Source organism: Pelodiscus sinensis, chromosome 1 (assembly GCF_049634645.1).
Source record: "Pelodiscus sinensis isolate JC-2024 chromosome 1, ASM4963464v1, whole genome shotgun sequence".
In the NCBI taxonomy this organism is placed as follows: Eukaryota; Metazoa; Chordata; order Testudines; family Trionychidae; genus Pelodiscus; species Pelodiscus sinensis.
In genome coordinates this window covers 245,663,568-245,689,396 of record NC_134711.1, presented here as the reverse complement: position 1 = coordinate 245,689,396, position 25,829 = coordinate 245,663,568, and the positions used below count along the sequence as shown (strand labels likewise).

The following is a 25,829-nucleotide window of genomic DNA, read 5'->3' as shown; positions in this document are numbered from 1 at the left end:
CGCCGGGAGGGTGAGTCGCGCGGCCCCAGCTCCAACCGCAGCCGGGGCCGCGCCTGGGGGAGGAGCCCGCAGGGCCGTGGTCTTAATGCAGCTGCTTGTGGGGGAGCCGGATCGTGTCGTGCCCCGCGTGGCTGCGTGTCAATGTCTGTGCCTGTAACGAGCCTTTTCGTCTGCGAGCGCCGTTGCCCCGCGCTGCAAATATTCACCCCCCCCCCGTCTCCTGATTCGCTTCCTGCAACGTGAGGCAGCGCGATGGGAGTCCAAGGACTTTGGAAGCTGCTTGAATGCTCCGGAAGACCAATAAACCCAGAAACTTTGGAAGGAAAAATTCTTGCTGTCGGTATCCTTCTCCCCGTGCGCTGACAGGCGCTGCTGAAACGTATCGGAGCCCCGTCGCGAAAAGATACAGAAATCTCCCGAATGGACACAAGAGTCCGCTAGAGCCAGGCAGGGTACAGGTATAGAGCCTGTGAGTTGGGCAGTTGGAGAAACAACTACTCCTCATGTTTGGATAGATGAAATGGCAAGGATTGCTTTCCACTAGTTTGGGCTTTAAATCTCACACACAAATGTCAAATTAAATGTGCCTCCGAGGGGGTACTCGTCTGAAAAGCTGAAAGGAACTGAATTAATTCTGCTATTCTGTACGTTGGACTTTAGCTCATGTCAAAAGAGGATGAGGTGGAATGCTGCATCTGGTTGACTCTAGCTCTGTTCCTGAAGTTTTTCTAGACATTCAAGTGCAGTCAGTTAATAAAATGTTTTTCCGCTGTTACCAGACACATTCAGAGTCTCTATTTAAGACATACTTCAGATTGAAATGAGTTACACAACAGGTTTGGCAGATGTTACAGAGAGGAATTAAAAAAAACCCATTAGCTCAGGAAGAGACATAAGCCAGTTTAAAAAAAACTCATAATGTGGCAGGTCTGTTCCACCTGACTGTTCAAAACTTAATTTGGATATTGTTGTGTTTTAAAAAATAAATTATATGAACCACTTGTATCATACTCGTCACTTGAGCATCAAAGGATAGTTGCAAAGCTCAAGCATTCTAGGTGCTCAAGCATTCTAGAGGAGGCAGAGGGGAGTGGTATTCTATAACAGTTCTGCTTAGGACATGCTGGCAGAAAATTTATCAAAGCATGCTTGAGACACATCTTTAGAAAATGAAGGTGTACTTTTTCTTTTAGAACTAGCCTTTGTCAAAATTCTGTATATTTTATTTTTAATACCCTCTACGTGGCTTTGAAACTAAGCACTAATCTTATTTAGTTATCTTTATGGTCTGAATTCAAGGCTTACCAGCAAACATTTAGGAATCAAAGGATAATACATAAGAAAAAACAAATTGACTTCATTGTTATATGTTCCTTAGAGGTTCCTACAACATGTCATTTGTTTATGTATTTCATGAGAACATCTGATGTCTGCAGTACTGACAGTTTCCCTTTTTCTGAATTCTTGTTCAAATGACTATCTGTTGGGACAGGAAAAAAACAGTTCAAATCATGTTATTAACATGAGTGAAAGCTGGGAAACTATTACAGTTCATTCACTTACAGGGACAATGTGTGTTCTTGTATTGGCTATAGAGTGACTCAATTGTTGCTGTTTAGCTTTCGTATTATGTTGGGAATTCCTTTTTTTCCCATCTTCATATTCCTCAGAGGATCAACTGGTCTCCTGTGTACCAAACCTATCTTCTTGGGCTTAGAACCTTAGACAAGATTTAGATCTAAATATTTTATATAACTTGTTTACTGCATGGTTAACATTGTGAAATGTGCTTGTAAGACTATAACTTTTTTCTCTTAACTGTCCTTCAAGATATTAGCATTTGGTTGAATCAGGCAGTAAAAGGAGTAAGGGACCGTCATGGTAACACCATACAAAATGCTCACCTACTCACTTTGTTCCATCGACTCTGTAAATTATTGTTTTTTCGAATCCGTCCTGTCTTTGTTTTTGATGGGGAGGCACCATTACTGAAGAGACAAACTTTGGTATGTACTTTCTTTGAGCAATTTTATGTTCTTTATAGTGCTAAATAAGATAGAGAATTATCAGTAGGAAAGTTTTATGAGAGTAGGTGCCCAGTCCTGCATCTTTGTAGTTAATGGCAATTCTGCAACTGATGTCAGTGAAGGCAGGATAGGTGTTAAATCAGCTACAAGTGTAGAAACCAAGGTTATTCTTATACATTGTTTTTGCATGCATATACGCATAACTATAGTCTAAAGATAGTTGATAGTGTATAGTTACTCTGCTCATGCAAGTGAATTGATATATTTAAACCAGGCTCAAAAATTCTAGTTTCTCACTTGTCTGGGCATGTGTATGTTTAAATGGATGAATAGAATATATGATAATCTAAATGGTGGCCTAATCGATTTTTGTGCCAGGGTTGATAAATTTTTCATCTCAAGTTTACAGAGATAATTTATATAGTGAACCACTGCTATGGTTTGTGCTACAGAAGTGTGCAGAAGTTACTTTAAGATTGTGGGTCTTTTGTCCCAAGTACTGTGCAAGTCAAAATATTGGCCTCTGATTGGGCATCTGACATTGTGTGGATGTAACATGTCCCTGCTTGGAGTTTGCACTAATTTATTGGGGCCAGATTGATACTCCTAGGGATTCAAGTTTAATAAGGTCTGATAGAGGGATCTGTCTGCACGGAATCAGTTGCAGGACTAGACCCTAAATTAAGATGACACAACAAGTGTATGTAAAGAATTAGGAGAGTCAGAATGAGGATAGCACTGGCAGGGATATGTGTAGACTAATGGTGCAGTTTACAAGGTTATTGTGGATTCCAGATATGATTATATATAGCAGATTTGTGAAAACTGAGGGAGGAGGAAAAGTTTAGTAGCTTCCAAGTTACCCATTTTAAAACTGAAAACCAATGAATAAATATTGCGGGATTCGGTTGTATAATACTCTCTGTTTATAGCTACTTATAAGAGTAATTTACTGGAAAAATATCTTCAGTTAATAAGAAATGCCCTTTTAATGAGATTTGATATTACTCATTACATGTTCTTAGGCTAAGCGAAGGCAAAGAAAAGAATTGGCAGTCAGTGACTCTAAGAAAACTACCGAAAAACTCTTGAAAACTTTCCTGAAAAGACAAGCTATCAAAACAGCTTTAACAGGCAAAAGGCAAGGACAAAATTGATTTTCCTCCTGTTTCTCTGCTGTTTTTACTTATATATTAATAACTCTTCCAACTTTTTCTTAAGCAATGAAGCACTGCCCAGTATTTCACAAGTTCAAAGAGAAGAAATTGATGATATGTATGTATTGTCGTCTTTACAAGAGGAAGAAAAAAAGAGGTAAGCAATGCTAAGACAAGTAGCTTAGTCTAAGTTTAAAATCTATATTGAACGTTTTTAATGCTGCTTTTGAGGTTTACTCTTTGTCCTAGAGCAGGGGTGGCCAACCAATTAGAGACAAAGAGCCAAAATAGTTGTGGATAGAGTCGCGTAGTATATATTTATTTTTATCTATCTATCTATCTATCTATCTATCTATCTATCTATCTATCTATCTATCTATCTATCTATCTATCTATCTATCTATAGTACACAAAACATAGTGATTAAAAATAACATTTTGGACATTTTCTTTAAAGAAACACAGTGTAAATCAGGTATATGCCGATTCTTTTTTAGCCCTGGAATTTAAATATGACATCTGTGTTGGCTGCCTAATGCTGCATCCATGGACTCAGTTTAAGGTGCGTCAGCCACCCAACTCTAATCCAATGACCCACCCCTCCCCCAAATCCAGAAACCACCAGCTCCCCTCTCTAACCCAATCCCCCTCCTCTCCTGGGGAGCCAGGCACCACCACCTGCCTTGCTGTAACCCAATGCACCCATCCTTTCCCCAGAGCCAGGAACCTCCAGGCCCCCCGCTCGAACACAGTGCCCTCCCCCAGAGCTAGGCACCCCCAACCCCCCACTCTGACCCAGATCTCCTCCCCCCAGAGCCAGGCACCCTCCCAACCCTCCCTCTCTGCTCTAACCCAATGCCTGGGTCTCACTGGAGCCACCACTGCAGTCACGCACTTCTCCCTCCAGGCACTGAGGCGGGTGCGCAGAGCAGCCGTGAGCAGTCCGGGTGCGCAGCTCCGAACTAGCAAGAGCCGCATTTCTTTGAGCAAAGAGCTGCATGTGGCTCGAGCGCCATGGGTTGGCCACCCCATTCTAGAGCATTCTGTGATTGGACATCATCTGTATTTACTTGCTTCTCCTTGTTTTAAGTTCATTTAGCTTTCATGATAGAGGCTCGGTTGATAGCTCCAGAGACTGAAGCCCTTTATTGTATTTATAGGGGAGTAATTGATAGAGGACTCTTTCCTACACTAACCTATAAATGTGCCTCCATACTGAACTGCAGTGATTTCTTAGGAAGAGAGGGTTAGATTAGTCTCCATGTTTATTCAGTTGTTGGACCCTTTTTTTATCAGAGTAACCTGCAGGGGTGCCTTTTACAGTATTGGTTTTTAATGCTGCTATTTCTGTGCTAAGAATCAGCATGAGGTCTCCAAATAACTGTCACAACTGACCTGATCCAGATTTGACTGATGAGTATGTTGTTATCTGTAGTGATGATTAAAGTTACAGTTTTGTCATGAATGTTTTTACTGAAAGGTCATGGACAGGTCATAGGCAATAAACAAACTAAAATTAATGAAAGCCATGACCTGTCCCTGACTTTAACTAAAAACATACCTGACAAAATGGGGAGAGCAGAGGCTCCTGCATGCTCTGCTGTGTGCAATGCCTGGTAGCGATAACCCCAGTTCCTGCTCGTTGATTAGGAGCTTGGGAGGTGGCGTTTCCCACTGTCCTGCGGGGCTGGGATCTGTTGGGGTTACGGGGACTGGAAACTGCTGGGTTGGAGGTGCCTGCGATGTATAGGGAGTTCTCTGGTCCCTCTGCTGACTATGGTGGATGGGCTGCTGAAAAAGGGTCCCACACTACCAGCAGTGACTGACCTTCTCCAGTGTCCCAATGTCATGGAGGTCTCTGGATATCATGGATTCTGTGTCTTTCGTGACTGTGACATAATCGTAGCCTTAGTGATGATCTTTATATCCCATTCAATTCCTCTCCATCTTTTCTGCTAGGCTGTATCTTTTTTATTGTACATTTCAGATTAGTTAATGACCTATGGTTTTCCTGGTGAATTCTGTTTTGGTTATTATATATAAAAAAGCTTTATTGATACATGCATTAAAAAAACCCTGCCGCTTCCTTTTTGTCCACCTTGATTTCTTTTGTAATTTTAGCTCAGAAGATGAAGATGAGAGAGAGTGGGAAGAAAGAATGAGCCAAAAAAAAATATTGCAGGTAATTGTAGTTGGGTAGCCTTGTAATTGTGAACATTTTCAGTTGTTCACTTCAAATGGATAATATTAACAACAAGAACGAAAATATACCCGGGGTGTGTGTGCGTGTGGGGGGGCAGTATGTACGTGCCACATTTAATTCCTGGTGTCACAATAGGATTGTCTGCCTAAGCTCTGGAATACTAGGGAGTTATTTTGAAATAACAAGCAGAGTGTCCACACTACCAAGCCTGTTATTTCAAAATAACAGTCTGGTTATTTCGAAACAATAACTGTCCATGAGAAATAACACTTATTTTGAAATAGTTATATATTTGAAATGATTATATAGTGTGGATGCTCCACTGTTGCTATTTCAAAATAACTACTCCCCAGAGTCATTCAGAGTAATTACTCTCCAGTGTTTCCTCTAAGTTGAGGTAGCGTGTCCACATTAAGGGAGCTTGCCTCAGACTAATTTCAAGGCTTCCCTGTGATGTGGACATGCTGTTTCAAAACTGTTATTTCAGGAGTTTTTATTTTGAAATAATTTCCTAGTGTAGACATGCCCTATGGGACCAATGACTTTTTAAATGTCTGATTTCTTGCTAATCTCAAAATGTAGAAAGTAGAGCTTTCCACCTATTGGGGGAAAACTAGAGACTCAATGTTCCAGTATTCTGTAGTATTTCTTTCTAAGGTGATTCATGAAATATTGACCATTTAAGGAAAAATAATTTTTTGAAAGTTAACTCTCTAAAACACTGTAGAAAACTTAGAATAAAATTGATATATGTACCTTTTCTGTCATTTGCTTTCTCAGTGAAGTTTGAGAGGATGTTGGAGTCTCTCCTGTCAAAATTCACAATTTATTAACTTCAAAACTTTAACTCAGTTGGGTTTCCTCTTTTATCATTACTAGCATTACCTGTGCTGTTGTGGCAGTAGACGTACATGTGGCCTCCACCCTCCCTGCTGCTCCCTGGGCCGCTTGGGCCACAGGGCCTCCTCCCTCCCTTCTGCTCCTGGGGATGCGGAGGCTCCCCACTGCCCCGGGGATGCTCGGGCATGCACATGTTCTTCCCCTCCCTGTGGTGGGGGTGAGCATGTGCATGTGTCCTCCTCCCTCCCCACTGCTCCTGGGGCTGAGGGGCAGGGGTTGGGCTTGTGCATCCTCTTCCCTCCCTGCTGCTCTGGGGATGCTGTGGCACACGTGCACTCTTCCCCTCCTGTGATGGGCTGCAGGCGCACGCACGCTCGGTGTGCTGCTCCTCCCTTCCCCTGATGGGGACAGGGCCTCAGCCGATGGGGCAGGGCTGTAGGTGAGGCTGGAGGCCTGACTCCCCCTAGAAGCTTCTCAAGTGTTTTCAAATGTTCTCTGTGATAGATAGCATGACAGACACCTCTCCTTTTATAATAGTATAGCTAGATGTCCCTTTTTTGTTTGTTCCAGTCCTGTTGTCTCTGCTCCTCCCTTGATTCACATTCCAGCTTTTGTGTTTGTCTCTACAACAAATGTTGTCCATACACTCTTTTTAAATATTTGCAGCACATGCACTCTTTTTAAATATTTCCTCTTCACTTTTTCCCTTCACTGAATAATTCTAAGCCTGGGGTCGGCAACCTCTGGTATGTGTGCCACAAGTGGCACGCAAACCAGTTTTCACTGGCACATGGGCAGGAGCTTAGCCCTGTCCCTCCCCTGTAACGGTGTCAGCTTCCTGCTGGTGGGGAAGGGGCATGGCAGAGGCACGTGTGGCCTTGGGGCTGCCCCTGCTTGGCCTGGGCATGTAGCTCCCAGGAGCTAAGAGGTTAATCCTTCTCCTCCTCCTACACTACAGGCTCTGCTTCCTGCTTCGCGAGGGGGCGGGGCTGCTTTGCAAAACTGGGGCTTGGTGGTTGGTCACATGTGGCATGCCAGGGCCCCAGCTGCACAGTTCTACTCCCTGTAAATGATGTGATTCATGCCAAATATATGATTAGCTTGTTATAAGAAACCTGTTATTTGATTCAGAAGTAAATTTCCTCTTAATACTTCATCCATATAATTTAGCACTTTCAATAGTTGGTTTTGTAAGGGCAACAATTTTTTTTTTACCTTCTTAGTGTGGTACAGTATTATTTTTAGCTTCTCCTTTCAAACACTAAATATTGCATGTTGATTTTCCATTTGGTTATGAGTGCCTCCATGCACATGTTGTCTTGATCATGTGACATCAGTGTTTGCAAATTTTCTTTCGTTTTTTACAGGAAGAATTCTTTGACAATCCTCATTCTGTAGACATTGAATCAGAAGACTTTGGCAGTCTGCCTCCAGAAGTGAAACATGAAATCCTGACGGACATAAAGGAGTTTACAAAACGACGAAGAACATTATTTGAGGCAATGCCAGAGGTAAAATAAAAAATCCTTCAGCCTTTTTAAAGCCTGGATAGAATCTGCTGCCATTAGTGCTGATAAAGATTGCATTAGTATCTGACATCAAGAAATCCTTACTCTTGGTGCTATGTCAAGAAAAGTGACTGCACAAAAAAGTCAGGGTAATGGTTCTTAACAAACTTGCTTTCTGTGTGTATTCAGAATCTTAATCTCTGATTTCTGTTAGAATTGCAGAGCCCAGATTGTCTTGTAAGAATGGGCAATTTATATTGTTGCTCATGCATCCTCACCAGAATTATTTAGTGAGTTCCAATTACAGAATCTTATTATTTATGTTGAGTCAGGTGGATAGAACACAGCTTCACTTCTAAATCCCAAGTTGCATGCAGAGCTGGCAGTTGGGGAAATTATTTTTTTAATTGTAAACTAAGCAAATGTGTAGAAATCATTAAGAGGCAACTGGAACCCTACAGTGCTATTTTTGGAATTACTTTTGAGACCACAGCTATGTTTTACTGTATAATAGGGTAGACATTGTAATAGCCAATCACATTTAAATCACCCCAGTGTGAGAGATAATTTATATGTAACATTTATAATTTTATTTGCTCTTGAGTTATAGACCATCTCCATTAAATGAGCAGTTTTAGCTGAACATGTAATAGAGGTCTCAAAATATTTAAATAGTGTTACTAAGCGTATTTAAAATAATTGTTTAATACTATGTCAAGGACAGCTGCATCTGTATTTCCCTTTGGTATAGCCAGGGCACCTACTGACTGCTTCCAGCTTACCAGCTGTTACCTTTCGGAGGGGAGTGGGGAAAGAGAGGGAGAGATCTGCATTTCTCTTCTTTCTGACCTTGGTATTCCCAAGCTGCTCAGCATAGTATTTCTCAGCATAGACAGGTTGTGTAGGAACACACTTTTCAGAGACTGATAAGTGTGATTATCAACAGTTATGTTAACATGCAGCACACCATGTACACGTCTATTTTATTATTAAGGTAAAACATAATAAAAAATAGAAAAGGAACATATGAGCAAGTGATTAAGTGTAGCAGAATTAACTTCAGCTCTAACTTGGATTCTGGCAGGCTCAGTACTTGGCTTTTAATCCAAAAATTCTTTCTTTGCCTGTTGGTCTCTGTAGAATCTAGATGGAAATAATATATATATTTCTAGGTGGGTTTATAATATAAGAAGTATATTATAAACCTCCCCCTTCCACTGCCATGAGAAAAGGTATTTGCAGTGCCACAGTAACATACACAATTGCATTTTTAATACATCATAAATAAAGACGATATCACTAATTTGATAAACTTTATTGAATGAAGTGAAACTTTATCTTAATTCCATTTGGTTCAGGATATTGCAAAACATTGTCAATCTATCTCACTTATTAATTTATTTTTGTCTTGTATTAATATGTCAGGATATTGTGACATTGCAACCCCTAACAGAAAAATATCTTGTGTCTAAAAGTGATGACAAAAAGAGATGTAGAAAAACACAGCTTTTTTCTCCAGAGCCCAGTGAATGCATTTGCCTCAGATACAAAAGTTGCATTTTATTTAAATAGACTTTGGTTCATTTTATGTTTTAATTTGAAGCTTATTTTGTTTATTTAAGGAGTCCAATGACTTCTCGCAATACCAACTCAATGGCTTGCTTAAAAAAAATAATCTCAATCGATACATAGAAAATGTGGAAAAAGAGATGAATCAGCAGCACTCAGGCCATATCCAAACCCAGTATGAAAATGAGGGAGGCTTTATGAAAGAAGTGGAAAGCAAGAGGGTGGTCTCTGAAGATACTTCTCACTATATTTTGATAAAAGGTATTGTGGACTTATTGCTTCACTTCATGAAATTTCTCACTGGGAGTAGGCACTCTGTATTGCTGTCATTCTTATGTGTACTGCTAAAAAATCTGAGTTTCATGTACAGAAAGTTACAGTTGATACTTTTAGTAAAATGAATTATAAATTGCAGTGAAATAGAATAATAAACTACTCGGTTATCAAGCACCAACTTCTATGATTTTAAATCTAATTTGTTATAGCAGAAAATGAATATATAAACATATGAAGAAATGTAGCAATCCTTTTTTTTTTCTTTTTCAGGAATTCAAGTAAAGGAAGCCACCAGTAAACACTTGGAAACTCTTTCGGTTGGGCATTCTTCCACAAGATCGGAATATAATATACCTGATAAAATACATAATGAAATTAATGCTAATCTCAAGCCACCTTCACCTGAAAAGTTAAAGATAGAGGATAGCAATGCAGTCGGAGCACCACCTTCCCCCAGAACGTTGCTTGCTATACAAGCAGCTTTGCTAGAAAACAGCTCAGAAGAGGAGCCAGAGGATGAAGATAAAAGGCAGCTGCATTTGGACCAAGCCACTTTCTGCCCTAGTATAGCTGAAGGCAATGTCTCACCAAGAACAATACAGGCTGTTCAGCAAGATCTAAGTGATGGTGATGTGAAAGCAGTTATTACCACTGGTGCTGATATAACACAAATGGAAAGGTCAAGGGTGAAGGATCTTAGTAATAACTCAGATGAAGAAAATGAGGTTCCTAAAATTAAGGATGAAAAAGAACCTCTACTTTTACCTACAATTCTTTCAGCAAACACAGCTTTTGTGCAAGATGGTGAATCAGACCAAAAAAGTCAATCAGATTTGTTTTTAATTCCTTTACCTAAAGGCGTGTGCACACCTTGTGTTAAAAATTATTCATTTGTTGAAAACATTAGAATAGATAAAGAAGAGACAGAAAATCAACAAGATGACATTTCACAAATGGAATCAGGTTCTCTGCAAGAAAACATGAATGTTTGCATGCAGAAACCAATAAGTTCCACAACAGAGACTACTTCAGTAGCTATGGTTCATACAGAAACTACAGAAATTTCCAACAATGGGGAATCTGAAAACGTAGAGTGTGTTTTACCAAAAGCAGAGAAGAGTATCTCTGAGCTACAGCATCCACTTTCAGTCACTCCAGAAATAGCAAAACTTAATGAGGCAAGAGTGGAAAGGGAATCACAGTCTGAAGAGAGTGATTCAGACGGTATGTGCAGCATGCTGGGTTTTTTCCGCATTTGATTGTGGTAGCCAAGGCCTCAGTCAGGATTAGAGCCCTGTTGTGCTTAATGCTGAACAGATTTACAGGAAGACTGTTTCTTACCCTGAAGAGTTTACAATCTTCTGATGTGAACCTTGCAGTTACCACATCTAATAGACAGCTGTATTTTTTAAAAACATCTCTTATGTATGATTTTTTTTTTTTAGAATCTGGTTTTATTGACAATAAATAAATACATAATCCAGCTATGTGAGGCTAGTGAGTGAGGCACATGAGTGGCCTTCCGTTTCAGTGGGCTGCAAGATTGTTGGAACCAAGACAGTCTCCCAGGATTGGTAGTTTTTCTAATTCTGCTTGCATACGTAGAATTTACAGGGTATGCCGATTGAATCATAGCAGCACTTTGATCAGATGCAGAAGGAGTTCATGGCTCTTACAGTATTGTGCGCAATCAGCAGGCACCACACTTTGTGTTCTTGTTTTAAGTGCATGTCAGTTTTTCTCTATATTGGTACAATGCAAACATGTATATTTTCTTTAATGCTGTTCTCTATTTGGGTCCCTCAAAGATTTGGTGGGTACCAGGCACAACCTTGGATAAAACTCTGCAAATTTAATCAGTTTTTTAACCTATTGTCATCAATAGTTTGGTTTCTAGGTCGGGGGGGGGGGGGGGGGGGGAGGACATGTAGAAACTTTAAAATGTCATTTTGGGGAGGCCTTATCTCCAGATCTTCTGTCTTCAGTTAATTGAAATCTACGTCACTAACCCTATCCAGCAACATCCTGAGAGATACAAAATTTAAAAAAAATGTCAATTTTAGAGGATTTAGAAAGGTTGACCTTTAAGCACATGCCATGATGTTACTGCTTTAATTGTAAAGGTGCTCCCACACCCCTATAATAAACATTCTTTTTGTATAAGAGGAGGAAAATCTTTGGGCTACATCAGGGGTGCCCTAGATCACTATCCCCTTCTTCACCCAAACTCCTCATGCTCCCTTCTGTACTCAACCTGTGTCCCAGACCCAGTACCTGCTTCCTAGAAAAATGCAGCCATTGACCCGTTACGAAAATCTTGGTGTGTCTCCCCATCAAAAATTGTCCACCCCCATGGGCTAGATTCTCCTTGTGAACATTATTGCCATTCATGGTAATTGTAACCTGAAGTTTCAGTTTGTAGTTTTATGTAATTTTTGCACAGGGAAGGCAAAGTTTACCATTCTTTTTTCCCCTATATTTGAGCAAATGTATGTATTGATGATCAGCCACTTTAGCTGACTTAGCTCTACGAATCATTTGACTCTTGTAGAAAGCCATGCTGTTAAGGTATTATCTGACTGCTCTATCTGGATCCCACCTTGAAGGGGTGAGGAAATTCTGTGGCACAGATTTCGAAGCCGCATAAATTAATTTAAAGTATTTTGATATGTGAGCTTGATATAGAATCTAGTGGACACCTGATGTCCTTCCCTAACCATAGAGCTATGAGATCAGCAGGAAGGGCAGTACAGCCGGTCCCCGAGTTACAAATGGATCAACTTACGTCCATTCGTATTTACGACCAACCTTCAGCCGGAACCTGAGTTATGAACAAAATCCGCACTTACAAACAGCGGTCAGTGAATGTAATCCAAGTTATCACCAGGTGTTTGGTACGTAACCCGTTCATAAGTTGGGGAGCGGCTGTATTCCTCTCGTGTGCTGGATTCATGAGTATAAGCTTCCCTCCTCTTATAGAGTTGAAGAGATAAATTCATTGAAGGGGGATGGAATAATTTAGATGCCTGCTTCTATCATTCAAAACCTACACTAAAATTTGCTATTGAGCTGTTTTGTTTTCCTGTACAGTGTATAAAACAGTAAATGCTTTATGCTCAGTTTTGTGCTTTTAATACACACTGACACAATTTTAATACTCATTTAAAACAATATTATGCAAAGTAATGAGTGTTATCTTCTGTTTTAAAACAAACAAAAAATAAGTTGCCCCCCAAAAACAGGTAGGCCTAATGCCATTGAATAAATCAATCTGCTTTTCCCACCACATTTTTATTCAAACAGGTTTGCACAGCTCTATATAAGGGTTTCTGATAGAAAAGCTCTCCAGCAATCCTACCAACCAGAAGCCATTTAACATGAATATCTTGTGGAAAGTTCTACCCAATAGGAAAAACACAAATATGTAGTCTCACATGTACATCCTCCACTTCCTTTTTTCCTCTAAAGTAGTAACTCTCTGTGTAAAGAATATGTTATTGGTGGTCTTCCAGAAAGCTTGACATTTCCTAAATTGCACATCTTTATTAATTTTATATTCCTGTCAGCATTCACCCTAAACTTTACACAGAGTGGAGGGGAAAGTAAAATGGTAGTTTTCATCAATTCAATACAAAATTATTTAAAAATGAATGAATAAAAAAAGGCCAATTGCTAACATTTTCAAAGAGGAAAACTGTTATATTTCCTCTAAAGATTCTTTAAGCCCTTTCACAATCTATGTCCATATCAGTCTTCTAAAAGGAAATAAAGAAATGTAAAGCCAGTTCAGACAACCAGTATTTAATTCTGTCTGCTCAGAACATCACTAGTGTAAACAAACAAAAAGATGTACAGAAACAGTGAGAGCAGCAAAAGCTCTGGTAATGTTAGAGAGAAGTAGGAAATACCAACATCTAATAGTAGGGCTGCTCACAGGAATCCCGGAGCATGAAATTGTGTCTGATGGAAATAAAAAAGCCATTAATGTTGGAAATAAAAAAGCTATTAATGTATCTTAGGATTGGAGTATGTTTTTCCCCTTAATGAGGAGGAAATTGTGTTGTTTTTTCCCCCTCCCGCCCTCCCTTCCTCTTGTGCAGGTAGCTTTATTGAAGTGGATAGTGAAAGTAGCAATGACACTGAGTTTCCAGGTGAAATATTTAAAACATCAATTGCTCCCTCTGAACCTGATGAGACAGTCACTGTTGAAGCAGCAGCTACAGAACTGCAGAAGAAAGGAGAGGATGATGTCACAGAGAACCCCCTTAAAGACACTACTGAAGAAGTGCAGTTGGCATGTCATCAGAATGCTGAAACCAAAAAAGACGGGAAAGATGCAGTGAATGAGTGGCAAGATATTAGTTTGGTAACAATGCTTGTTTTTTTGTCAGTTATATTGAGTGAATAGAGTAAGAAGACTTGCAAGCAACTGAGAGTTAATGGTGCACAGGCTCCTGTTGTAACTATAGTCAAGGATATATGTATGATTAATATACTTCACTGTTGATATGATCAGACTTTGCTTTTATTTAATATTCAGGAGGAATTGGAAGCCTTAGAGAATGACCTTTCTGTTGAACAAAATATGCTTCATGCTCAAAAACAACAGCAGGAGCGTATTGCTGCCACTGTAACAGGACAGATGTTCTTGGAAAGTCAGGTAATATTTCTTGAAGGTTATTTTGACTTTAAAAATAAAAATCACGGTATGTCTTGGCAAGTCAGAGTGCGTTCAACACTGTTTATAATGTTTAATTCTGTGTCACTTTTCTCTCTTATGAGCTAGTGTTTCTTCCACCTACTTGAGAGAATATTAAAAGAACATGTGTCTCACATTCAAAATGCCGGAAATATCACTGAACAGTTTATAATATATATTTTGAGAATAAATAAGAGAAAATACCTTCATTTTTTTTAACTATCATAACTTTTTTTTAGTGTGGGGAGGAAACAATAACATTGAATAGAAATTGAAAAGCCTTTAAGATGAAGTTAAGTAAGTTGTAGCTAATGTTTGAAGTGAAGCATTTAAAAAACTGTATTGTAGAAATGTACAATTTTTGAAAATATACAAATAAACAAACAATTGGTCTCCATGTTCACAGAAGGAAGGATGATGACCTTAATCTGCGAGAGGTTTTAGTTAGGTATTAGGAAAACTTTTCTAACTATAAGGGCTGCTAAGCTCTGGAACAGGCTTCCAAAAGACGCTGGGAATTCACATCATTGGAGGTTTTTAAAGAACAATGTGTCTCAAGGATGGGTGGTCTGGATGATTCTTGAGGTGTTTCAAACTACATTTCTATAATTCTATGAAAATTTAAAAAAAGTCTTTTAGATTATGCTTGGGTGTGTCATATCGAGCTTTCTAAAACACTGTGTTCATTTTTTGGCATTTCTTACCAATTGAAGTCAGTCTGGTAGCTGAGTTTTTTTGAAAGTGTAAGTACTCTCTGTATCAGGCTCTGGTTATTGCATGTATGCACAAAAGTATTTTTGAATCCTTACAGGATTTTAACTTTGGTAGATCTTAGATTTCATGTTTAGCATAGTTGAATGAAAAATGTGCTTGTGTGCTACCCCTGACTCCTTTAAAAAAAAAAAATCTGTACAACACTGTATAATTTTGTATGGAAAGCCAGGTGGAAGTAACCCCCAGAATTTGACCTTTGGGTCTTGGTGTACCAGGCATACTCCTTTGAGTATTAAACCCTCACAACAACCTTGAATCACTTTAATGAAGGCAAATTTTAGTCAGCTAAGGTTTCATTTGAATTTAATAGATTTTATGGTCAGAAGAGACCATTATGATCATTATGTGACTTTCTGTATGCCAGTTGGCCAAAGAGCCTCACCTAGTAGTCTCTTCATCAAGCCCATAACTTCAGTTAGAGCTACAACATTTGTTTGCAGCCCCTGGCCCGGTTTGGGTTTACGCGGGGCTGAACACACAGTCTGCAGGTGGGAGCCAAAACAAAAAAATAGTTAATATAATGGTCTTCTGTTAATATGCGTTTTAGTAGTTAAATTCCTGGACTGTCATTGCTCAGAAAAAGTGCTGTCATATAGGTGAAAATCGAATAAATCAGCAGAACTGACTTTAATGGGGCCTGTGTGTTGTGTAGTCTTGCCTTAATCTTTGTATTCATGCATCAGTGTGAAAGAAGCTATTTGCATATATATTTGCATGCATATCCAACCACACTTAAGTTGCGGCCCTCGGCATGCGCTGTGAGGTATCATTGTGGCCCCCAGGGCTTCCAAAGTTGAGTAGCCCTGTTTTAGAAAGATGTTCTATCTTGATTTAAATACTCTTGGGTGTGTAAAGGTTTCTGATCTTGATTAAAGACTTTACTGACTTGACACCACATGAAGTAATACACAGTGGTAGAATAAATGATTTAATATTTGTAAATTATGTTCCAAAACACTAAATTAGAGATTTTCTTTGAAAGGAAAGGGGGATAGTTCATATGGTATAAATTTTATTAAAATTTTTCCTTGTTTAAAAGGTTTCCTCATACTTTTACCTTGATGTACATTTTTTTTAAAAGTTCAAATATTTAAGAGCTTGAGATATTGCAAGAGATGTGGTGGCAGACTACTAATGTTGTAACTGATCCTGTGCTTGTATTTGACATTAAAAACTAAGTAAATTGTTTTGAAAAACTAATAAGAAGCTCCTATGATGATTTTGCTTCAGTTCATGGTCAGAACGGTGACTATAAGGTTACTTGCTCACATCTGTTTGTCTTCCTGTTTTATGCTAAATCATTATAGAATTAGAGCATCTTTCATGTTAAAATAATTGCAATAATGTATTCTAAAGTGGTCTTACTGGGATCTGTAAATTGGGAACACCCAGCATTAACCTGATGTCTGCTCTCAAACATGCTTGACGACTTTCCAGTCTTTGTAAAACTTCACTTTCCTAAAAGAGAATTTACAAGAGTAACTTGTATTGCAAACAGTTAATACAAGAAGGCTGTGTGTTTTTCCCCTCTCAAATTGGTGATCTACATATATTTCACAATCTAGTTTTCAGTCATTTCAGAATTCAGAAACGCAAGGAGATAAATTAGAGAGAGGATTGATTTGATTGTGGTCTATAAGTACCAACATGGGGAAAAGATTTCTGCCAGCAGATGGCTGTTTAATCTAAAGACAGTTATAACAGATCTAGTGGCTTGAAGCTGAAACTGGACAAATTCAGTGTAAAATAAGGCTCGTGTTTTTAACAATTGGGGGGAAAAAGTAAGCAATGAAACAACTTATGAAGGGATGTGGAGAAATTCTTTGTCACTTGCAGTCTTTAAATCAAGACTAGATATCTTTCTGAAAGGTATGCTCTAATTCAACCAAAAGTTGTGGGTTTGTTGCAGGAGTTACTATGGAAAATTCGATGAGATGTGTTTTTCAGGGATCAGACTAGATTATCAGATCAGACCTCAAAAGTCTATGGAAACATACTTGTTTTCTTTTGTCTCTGCACTGAGACACATCGTTCCTGTATACATTCTTTTCATTTAAAATGTTTCATATAAAAATTTTTTTAAAAGAAAATCAATAGACATATGCTTTTGAAATATAATTCAGTCCTGTTCCTGTACATATTTAGATTAAGTACAACTTGCCTGACACCTTAAATTATTGAACTGTCTTCTTTCAATTTAGCTTACATTGAGTCATACTGGGTTTCCTCGCAGAATAAGGTTCTACTTGCCATGTGTTAGGGTTGGATTCAAAGAGAGAACAGATGACAAAGTAATGACCCTATCCAGCTGGTGAAGTCTTCCTTCTTTATGAGGTCAGCATATCATTTCAGTTAGAGACTGGGGGATTGGGTTTGGATGGGGGATTGGGAATGCCCCCATCTCTTCTCCAGTTCAGCCCTACCAGCATGTTCCAGGACTGCTTCCCCTATAAAATAAAAAGAACTATGATAGGCCAGAAACCAAAATCCTCAAACTCCACCATGGCACTGCTTGTATGAGTAAAGTAAGTAGGTTTAGTCCTTTGACTTTTTAATGTAAATAGTTTAGATTTGTAAAGAATGGGTTAAATGCTCTCCAGATGTGAACCAAGCACATTTTTGATTCAGGAAGGCATGTGTGATGAGCTGTGGGGTTTTTTATTACATATTAACCCTAGCCTTGCTTCCTGTAGGAACTTCTCCGTCTGTTTGGAGTTCCTTACATTGAAGCACCTATGGAGGCAGAGGCCCAGTGTGCTCTCTTGGACCTTACTGATCAGACCTCTGGGACAATTACTGATGATAGTGATATTTGGCTATTTGGAGCACGGCATGTTTATAAAAATTTCTTCAGTCAAAATAAATATGTGGAATATTACCAATATGTGGACATTCAAAACCAGCTAGGTAAGGTGCAAGTGCTTTTATGATTGATATGTTGGGTTTTTTTGCTTGTTTTTGATGGGCAGTTTTGTTCTATTCCTTTTCTGTATTGGAACTCAGTATTCTATATAACTGTTGCATTGATTAGGGATGTAAGTGACTAATTGACTACAGGCAGTCCCCGGGTTATGTACAGGATAGGGACTGTAGGTTTGTTCTTTAGCTGAATCTGTATGTAAGTCGGAACTGGCGTCCAGATTCAGCCGCTGCTGAAACTGACCAGCGGCTGACTACAGGAAGCCCGAGGCAGAGTTGATCTGCCCGGGCTTCCTGGAATCAGCCTCTGATCAGTTTCAACAGGCTGAATCTGGACGCCAGTTCTTACATACAGATTCAATTTAAGAACCCCAGGCATCCCCAAGTCAGCTACTGCTGAAACTGATCAGCGGCTGATTCCAGGAAGCCTGGGGCAGAGCAACTCTGCCTCGGGCTTCCTGTAGTCAGCGCTGGTCAGTTTCAGCAGCGGCTGACTTGGGGACGCCTGGGGCAGAGCAGCTGGGGTGCTGTTGGGTTGCTCCAGTAGCGCCGCTCCTTGGCGCTACTGGACCAATCCACCAGCACCCCAGCTGCTCTGCCCCAGGCGTCCTGATTCAGCCGCTGCTGAAACTGACCAGCAGTGGCTGAATCAGGACGCCTGGGGCAGAGCAGCTGGGGTGCTGCCCGGTTGGTCCAGTAGCGCCCAGAGCGGCGCTGCGGGACCAACTGGCAGCGCCCCAGCTGCTCTGCCCCAGGCGTTGGGAGAAAAGCCTGGACTGATTGGGGGGGGGGGGGGCGTACTAGCTGCGCGCCCCCCGCCCCCCAGCAGACCAGGGAGACACGGGCGGGGGACCGAGACACACCGCGGTCCCGCCGCCCAGGTCCTCCGCGGCTTTGCTCCGCGTCTCCCTGGTCTGCTGGTCTCCAGCAGACCAGGGAGATGGGGAGCAAACCCCATTCGTAACTGCAGATCCGACATAAGTCAGATCTGTGTAACTCGGGGACTGCCTGTAGTTGACACACAAGTTCACTATTGGCTTTCCCACCCCTTGCTGCACCCCTGTGGGCTCTTGTACATTTGAAAGCGGAAGTGTCCACATGGAGCCCAGAGTCAGCAGGGGACTCCGCATGGATTCGGGGCCAGTGGGGTGTTTCAATCTTTGAAATACACAAGAGCCCATGCTGGGGCTGTTATACATTTCAAAGTGGAAGTGCCCGCGTGGAGCCCGGGGGACAGTGGGGGACTTCCTGCTAGACCTAGGCTCCCGGCAGCTCTTGCTACATTTTAAAGCAGAAGTGTCCTTATCAACTAATTGAATAGTTGATTAATCTAATGTTAACATCCCTAGCAGTGATGACTTTTTTTGAGAGAGATCAGTCACATCAAACTTCTATGTGGTTTGTGCATTAAGTAATTTCTCTGACTTCACAGCCAGTTATTGCATCTGGGGCTATATTGCTGACCTAATTATGAAAGTAATAGTATGTATTGGAATGTCTGCTTTCTGATAAACATTCACATTTTGTGTGAAGAAAAGACCATTCATAGTTTTATTCAGAGCAAATTATACAGGCAGACTATAAACGTCTCTAAATAGAAGTTTGTTTTGGACGTACTGACAAACACTGTGTTATAAGGAGATCCAAGGGATTAAATCACTTTGTAGATTTTCAGTTACTAATTAATCCATTGTAGTGTTTTTCTTTCTGGTTGCTGTTATAAGACCAAAGATTAAAAAAGTATATACTGGTCTAAACAAAAAAGTTTTTAGTCATGGCACATAGTAAATTATTGAACTTTTAAAGTTGTATGTCTGTCACTTAATTTACTATGGACAATTTTTGCCCATTCCTGCTCTTTCTTAGCCATTACTTCTACACAACTATTTCAAAACTCCCAGGTTAGGGTTTTGAAATAATATTGTAATGTTTGTTGGTTATTGATCATGCAGAATTTCTCTATTTTATATAATGGAAAATTATTTTCTCCGAGCAAATTCTGAGAATATTTTTGTCCACTGTTGTGGCTGATGTGATAGGTGCTTCTTATTTCTGTATGCAACAGAAGTTCAAGAAGATAAGTGCAGAAAATATCTAATTGTGAATGTATAAAAGCAAGCCTCTTTTCTTTGCTAACCTATATTTTGTTTGGCCTATTTTCACTTTCTCTGTGCCATCTTTCCTATTCTTCCTTTCCTCTGCATAGGGATTCCTATACTCAGTGACCTTTCTCTTTTGCTACCCTGGACATTTAGGCATTCTGATTAGCTGTCTGACGAACCTCATGAGCATGCACACTCTTCCCGTCTCTTTCCAGAAATTATTTTCATGGAGAGTAAACTGGTGGATTCAGTCCCTGAGGAGTAGTTCAGTTTTTTCTGTCATTTTATAACAGCAATTACTAGTAGAAGCAGCTATGCTTATTTCTTCTATTCCTTTCCAGCAGTTTCAAAAAGAGCCTTGGAGGCCTGTTGATGCAACTTGAAGCAACGAACATCATCACCCTGTGTGCTGCCAACACAGTGTGATCAGCCTCCAGCCAGGGAGCATAGAGCATGCAATTTGAGAACCACTATGATAAGCCATTTGAATACAGTGATTCCAGACTTCAGGAGATAGAACTAATGCTGCACACAGTTTCTGAATTCCTGATATAGAAGCCACTAAACCTTAGCTCAGAATTGACGAAGGGGTGAGATGTAGATTTCTTTAAAAAAAAAAAAAATGAAATCATGTAAAGGCCAGAAATTAATCAGTTCTCCGGGGTTCTTAATAGCATTTAATTTTGGTTCTAAGGGGTTGTCTGATACAATATGTTAAGCCAGTTACTAGTGCCTGGACTAGCCATAGTGTTTTGTCCAGAATGAAATAAAGTAAGCCCTGCTTTGAATCAGAGTAGCTTCGATCTCTGGTCTTGCTTGTTCTTTTTCTTGTTGCTGTTTTAGTTTTCAGATTATGTGCTGTTCTTGTTTTTGGGAGAACAGAGCTTAAATTTCATAGAATGTCTAGTTTACATTTTCTGTCTTACAGGGTTAGACAGAAGCAAGTTAATTAATTTGGCCTATTTGCTTGGAAGTGACTACACTGAAGGGATCCCATCTGTTGGCTATGTAACAGCAATGGAGATTTTAAATGAATTCCCTGGGCATGGAATGGAACCTCTCTTAAAATTCACGTATGATTTATTTAATTTTTCTTTCTCTAAGACAGATGTTAGTTTCACATGTTTTTCTATCACTTTAGAATGCAAAGAGATAAACGTGAACATAGGTGAACAGTACAGGTTGTTATAGAAAACCTAATTGAATAAAATAATTTAGTAAGTAGGAAGATTTCCCTATTTTCCAATAAAATTGTTTTAAACCACTTATAAATCCATAGCTCACTACACTGGAGCCAAATGTTTAAAATTTTATGGAGAAATTTCGCTTGGAAGTGGAGGTGGCTGAGGCTATGACTTATTATTTAAAAAACAATGAAAGTCAGATTGTTACAGAAGTCATCCAAGAATTATGACTAGGCATGATACACTCTTTCACAGTTAATTGAGGCTTTCACCCTTTTGTATTTATGTGCCTCTTAAAGACCAACTTCTGTTGTGTGCTGGCTTTGAGAAATTTAGTTGACTTCTGCTGTCCAGATCAAGATGTGGCAAAAGATCACCTTGACCTAATGGTATTTATAGGTTGTGTACCTTTTCCCTATCATGTTTGTGTGCCTTTTGATTGCATGCTTCTGGGGGCAGGGCTTGTAACACATTGCTGTTTGAAAATTGCCTATCATTTCTTGGCACTACTGGAAACAAATAAGAAATAATAATAAAGTCTGTTTAAGTTAGCTTAATAGTCTTTGACGTTCTAAACGTATTTCACTAAAACAACTGAATACCTCTCTCCTCCTATATTCTTCAGTGAATGGTGGACTGAAGCTCAGAAGAATAAGAAAATAAGACCCAACCCACATGATACCAAAGTAAAGAAAAAACTGCGCCAACTGCAGCTGAGTTCTGGCTTCCCAAATCCAGCAGTTGTAGAAGCTTACCTGAAACCTGTGGTGGATGAATCAAAGGGAACATTCATCTGGGGAAGGCCTGATGTAGAACAGATCAGAGAATATCTTTTTAAAATCACATGTGATTTGAGTTGTGAACCGAAGTTGCTTTGATCAAAAAGAGTACAAGAGTCAGTTAGCAAGTTCAGTAATCAAGAACCAAATTCTCTCCATGAGGAGGATTTCACTCTAAATGTAAATTGCAAACAAAATCAGTTATCCCATCTTCACTTTGCCTAGCATCCCTTGTCATAGTGCACTTCTATTTCTTGCACTCACTGCAATTTGAGAGAGTGTGCTCTGTGTCTAAAAATGGGTGGTAATTGATCCATTGTTAGGTAACTAAGCCTTTGCTGTATGTACAAACATTGGGATTTTTTTTCCTTAAGTTTCACATATTTGTCAATAATGGATGTATCTGGAGTGATCTTTTTGTTAACACAATTTATGAACAATAGGTGGGAACATTTTTTTGACAACATTTAGGATAATCCTGGCATTATATATATTACTAGATCTTGAATTTTCCTTTGTTCTTACAGTTCAAAAATTTGTATTTACAGTATCTTTGAAAGATGCTTGGTTAGGTGAGGAACTTCTATATTTCATATTCACACTTGGGTATTAAGAAGTGTTTAAGTTTTGATGAACCTTAACTGCCTATACATTCTGTCAGAATTCCTTTGGCTGGACTAGGACAAAGACAGATGAAATCCTTTTGCCTGTACTTAAACAGCTGAACTCACAACAGGTAATCATGTTGTTGGAAGCTTTAATGTAGTTTAAGGTTGGTTGGAAAATATAAACATTTAGTATTTTTTAAATAACCAACAAAACTTCAACCAAAAATGTATTACAAACCCAAATCATTTAACAGACTCTGAGCTGAACTGCAACCCCTGCAATTCCTTTGAATTCATGGGCTCTCGTAAGTTGTAAATCAGCATGGAATTAGGTCTTGTGTATATGAATAGTACAATTATAAATACATATATTTTTAAAACTAAATATCATTAGATTCTAAATTTTTTACCATAAATACAGTTTGGGAGGTGCAAACTATAAATTAGTAAAATCTAGTACTGCTGCCTATCAGCTCATGAGTTCGTGCTTCTGTTTGTTCTACAGTAGCTAATATTACCGATTCCTAAATTAGCATAAGAAAGACCCATGTAATTCCTACTTCTGGTGCATTGAAGCTTGACTCGTCTAGGATTTTAAAAGTGGTTGGCAAGTCTCCCCTGCAGTCCTGGACACCCGGGGTCACCTACCCGCCCAACCCTGCCTTTCTGCACTGCGCCTAGCTTCCTTGCCCATCCGTTTCCCTGAACCCCACCCCCTGAGCCATCTTGACCCTAGCACTATTCCTAGGGGCACCCTGCCTCCATGTGTCTGAACCCCCTCAGCCACTCTGCCCACCAGCTTTAGCCCCAGGCACTCCCTGCCCCCATCTCCCTGCTCCAGGCCAGATAACCCTACCCCCAGTATGCTCCTGCACCCTCCCTCCTGGCCAGGCACCCTACACCCAGTCTTTACCCTCCTCCCGACCAGATACCCTATTCCTAGTCTGCTTCTGCACCCCACCTCCTATATCCTGCAACCCATCCCACTCACTAGCAGCCATGTCCCTAACACTGAACCCCTTATTTCTCCCCCCTCACCCCAGGGTTTAAGGGGGTCCATAAAATCCACTAACTCCAGAACCCCAGAAGAGTAAATCTGGTCTATGGGAAGACCTGTACCTCGGTCCTTCCCCTCGCCCCATGGGGCTGGAGAGCCAGAGGAGCGGTGTGTCTCAGTTAGAGGCCGCATGAGTGAGGGTTGGGGTTATTTTGAAGACATTTTTTTGCTTTTCACTTGTGAGGTCTCTAACTGATTTTTCTGTGGGTCAGTTGCCCTAACACACAAAAGGTTCTCTCCCCCCCCAAATAAAACCATTGAAAGCTTTTATGTTGAACATACATTAATATTTTATTTTATTTAAAATGAAGTTTCATAAACTAACATGAGAAAGTTAAAGTGCTTCATCTATTTAATAATTTAAATTAAACTAGTGTCCTTAGCTGCAGCACTAACAAAAGGGCTCGGGTGTAATTATGTACTTAATGGTGAGTTTCCATTAGTAGCTGGTGGTTCATGGAAAGGTTTACATTGAGCTAGGTCGTCCATGGGCCAAAAAGTTTGAACACCACTGATGAAAAGCCTAATATATGTGAATGTTTTTAAATATTCTCTCCAACAGTTTGACTAAATGAGGTTGTACTTTACTCCCTGTAAAGTCTATACATTAGAAATATCAGCTCTTGCAGGGAGATGCAACTATAGTAATATATGGATAGGAATACTTTTTATTATATTACATGAATATATTGATAACTTTTAATCTACACACACAGTTAAAAATGTTCAATTTTAAATTATTCAAAAAGTTAAAGTTCATTAAAGTTAAGACTTTAAAATGTTGCAGTAAGCATTCAGTTCATTTAATCAAAATAATGTTTTTACTTTGCTGGTTTGTGCAAATGAAAGACATAGTTGTAGGCTTTGCTAGTAAATCAATCATTTTATTATGTTGTTAATTTTGCATTTGAGAATACTTGAAGTGTGGTTTTTTTTGCAAGTTTGGGTGTCACCATTTGTGCTGTAATTGCAAATAACTTGTTATAAGTATAAATGTAGTATTTTTAAAATGTGAAGGAAATTTTGTTTCTATAACCATTAATTTGTTTCTTTAAACGGGGCTGTAGTAGTGTTCCGTGCTGTAAGTAAGCTTTTAAAACTTCATAATTATATTATTGTAAGATTGCTAAACTCTTCTGGTAACTCATATTCTATATCTACTTGTGATTCATATTTCATTTGTTTGGTTAGTGTATGTTCTATACCAATTTAGACTATGGCATAATCTGTTTTATTTATAGAATGCTTATCATCATGGTATCTAAACTTACACGTCTTTAATTGTTGTGTACACTTGTAGACTCAGCTTCGAATTGACTCGTTCTTCAGATTAGCAGAACATGAAAAGCAAGCCATTAAGAGCCAGAGACTTCGAAGAGCTGTGACTTGTATGCAAAGGAAAGAAAAAGAAGCAGCAACTGATAAGATTCAGGAGGCTACTGCTGTTGCAGAGAAAAAATTGAAACATGATGAGAAAGGAAAAGTAGCTGTTCAAGATATTGTAGTACAAAGCCAAAAGACAAAGAGGAAAAAGCATTCGAAGTCCAAAGAGGAGAGTTTCTATGGAGGTGGTTTCATTGGAGATGTGCAGCTTTCGGAAGCATCCAGTGGGTCTTCAGAGGAAGATTCTGAAAGCAAAGTTTTACATCTGTGCAAAAGAGGAAAAACTATCAAGAAGTCACCAGTTCAGAAAAACACAGTGAGACAAAAGTACAGTAAAGAGGAAGAGGGGAATGGTAGCTCAAGTAGTGAGGATGGAAATGAGGAGAAAACTGTCATGGTAACCGCCAGGTCTGTGTTTGAGGGCAAAAAAGGGAAATTATGGAATATGAGAGGAAGAAAAAAGAAAAAGTGCTAATTGTATTTTGTTTTATGATCAAATCTTCATTGTAAATATTCTAATGAATTCTTTGGTAGAATAGAATAAACATAAATTATCCCTTGTTTTTGTGTGTATTGAATTTACATTGTGATTAGACTTTAAACAAGAAGTAGTTTTAGCAAGCTTGAATTATAGCTTTTTCAGGATAGTTACTCAGAATGTCCAGTGTTGGACTTCTTATTCAGTGAAAGTATCTGTTACATTAAATGCGAGTTTTCTGACTTAATTAATAAAATTGGGCCAGAA

General features: G+C 39.3%; 1 protein-coding gene across 1 annotated transcript; it reads left to right on the top strand.

Annotated features, from left to right (window-relative positions):
• Window positions 1-10: 10 nt before the first annotated feature.
• Window positions 11-25,829, top strand: ERCC5 (ERCC excision repair 5, endonuclease). The gene is made up of 15 exons (XM_075918734.1): window positions 11-340; window positions 1,831-2,006; window positions 3,053-3,168; window positions 3,249-3,341; window positions 5,305-5,365; window positions 7,594-7,737; window positions 9,357-9,564; window positions 9,850-10,803; window positions 13,680-13,945; window positions 14,120-14,239; window positions 17,746-17,959; window positions 21,002-21,146; window positions 21,883-22,085; window positions 22,690-22,772; window positions 25,002-25,829. The coding sequence occupies exons 1-15, from the start codon at window positions 253-255 to the stop codon at window positions 25,557-25,559; spliced, it is 3,429 nt and encodes a 1,142-aa protein (XP_075774849.1). The 5' UTR covers window positions 11-252; the 3' UTR covers window positions 25,560-25,829.

Excerpts from the sequence above, each read along its gene's own strand:
- ERCC5 (XM_075918734.1), top strand. The coding sequence starts at position 253 with ATGGGAGTCCAAGGACTTTGGAAGCTGCTTGAATGCTCCGGAAGACCA. Across the intron at positions 14,240-17,745 it reads AGATGTTCTTGGAAAGTCAG|GAACTTCTCCGTCTGTTTGG; the intron begins GTAATATTTCTT and ends TGCTTCCTGTAG. Across the intron at positions 22,086-22,689 it reads TGTAGAACAGATCAGAGAAT|TCTGTCAGAATTCCTTTGGC; the intron begins ATCTTTTTAAAA and ends CTGCCTATACAT.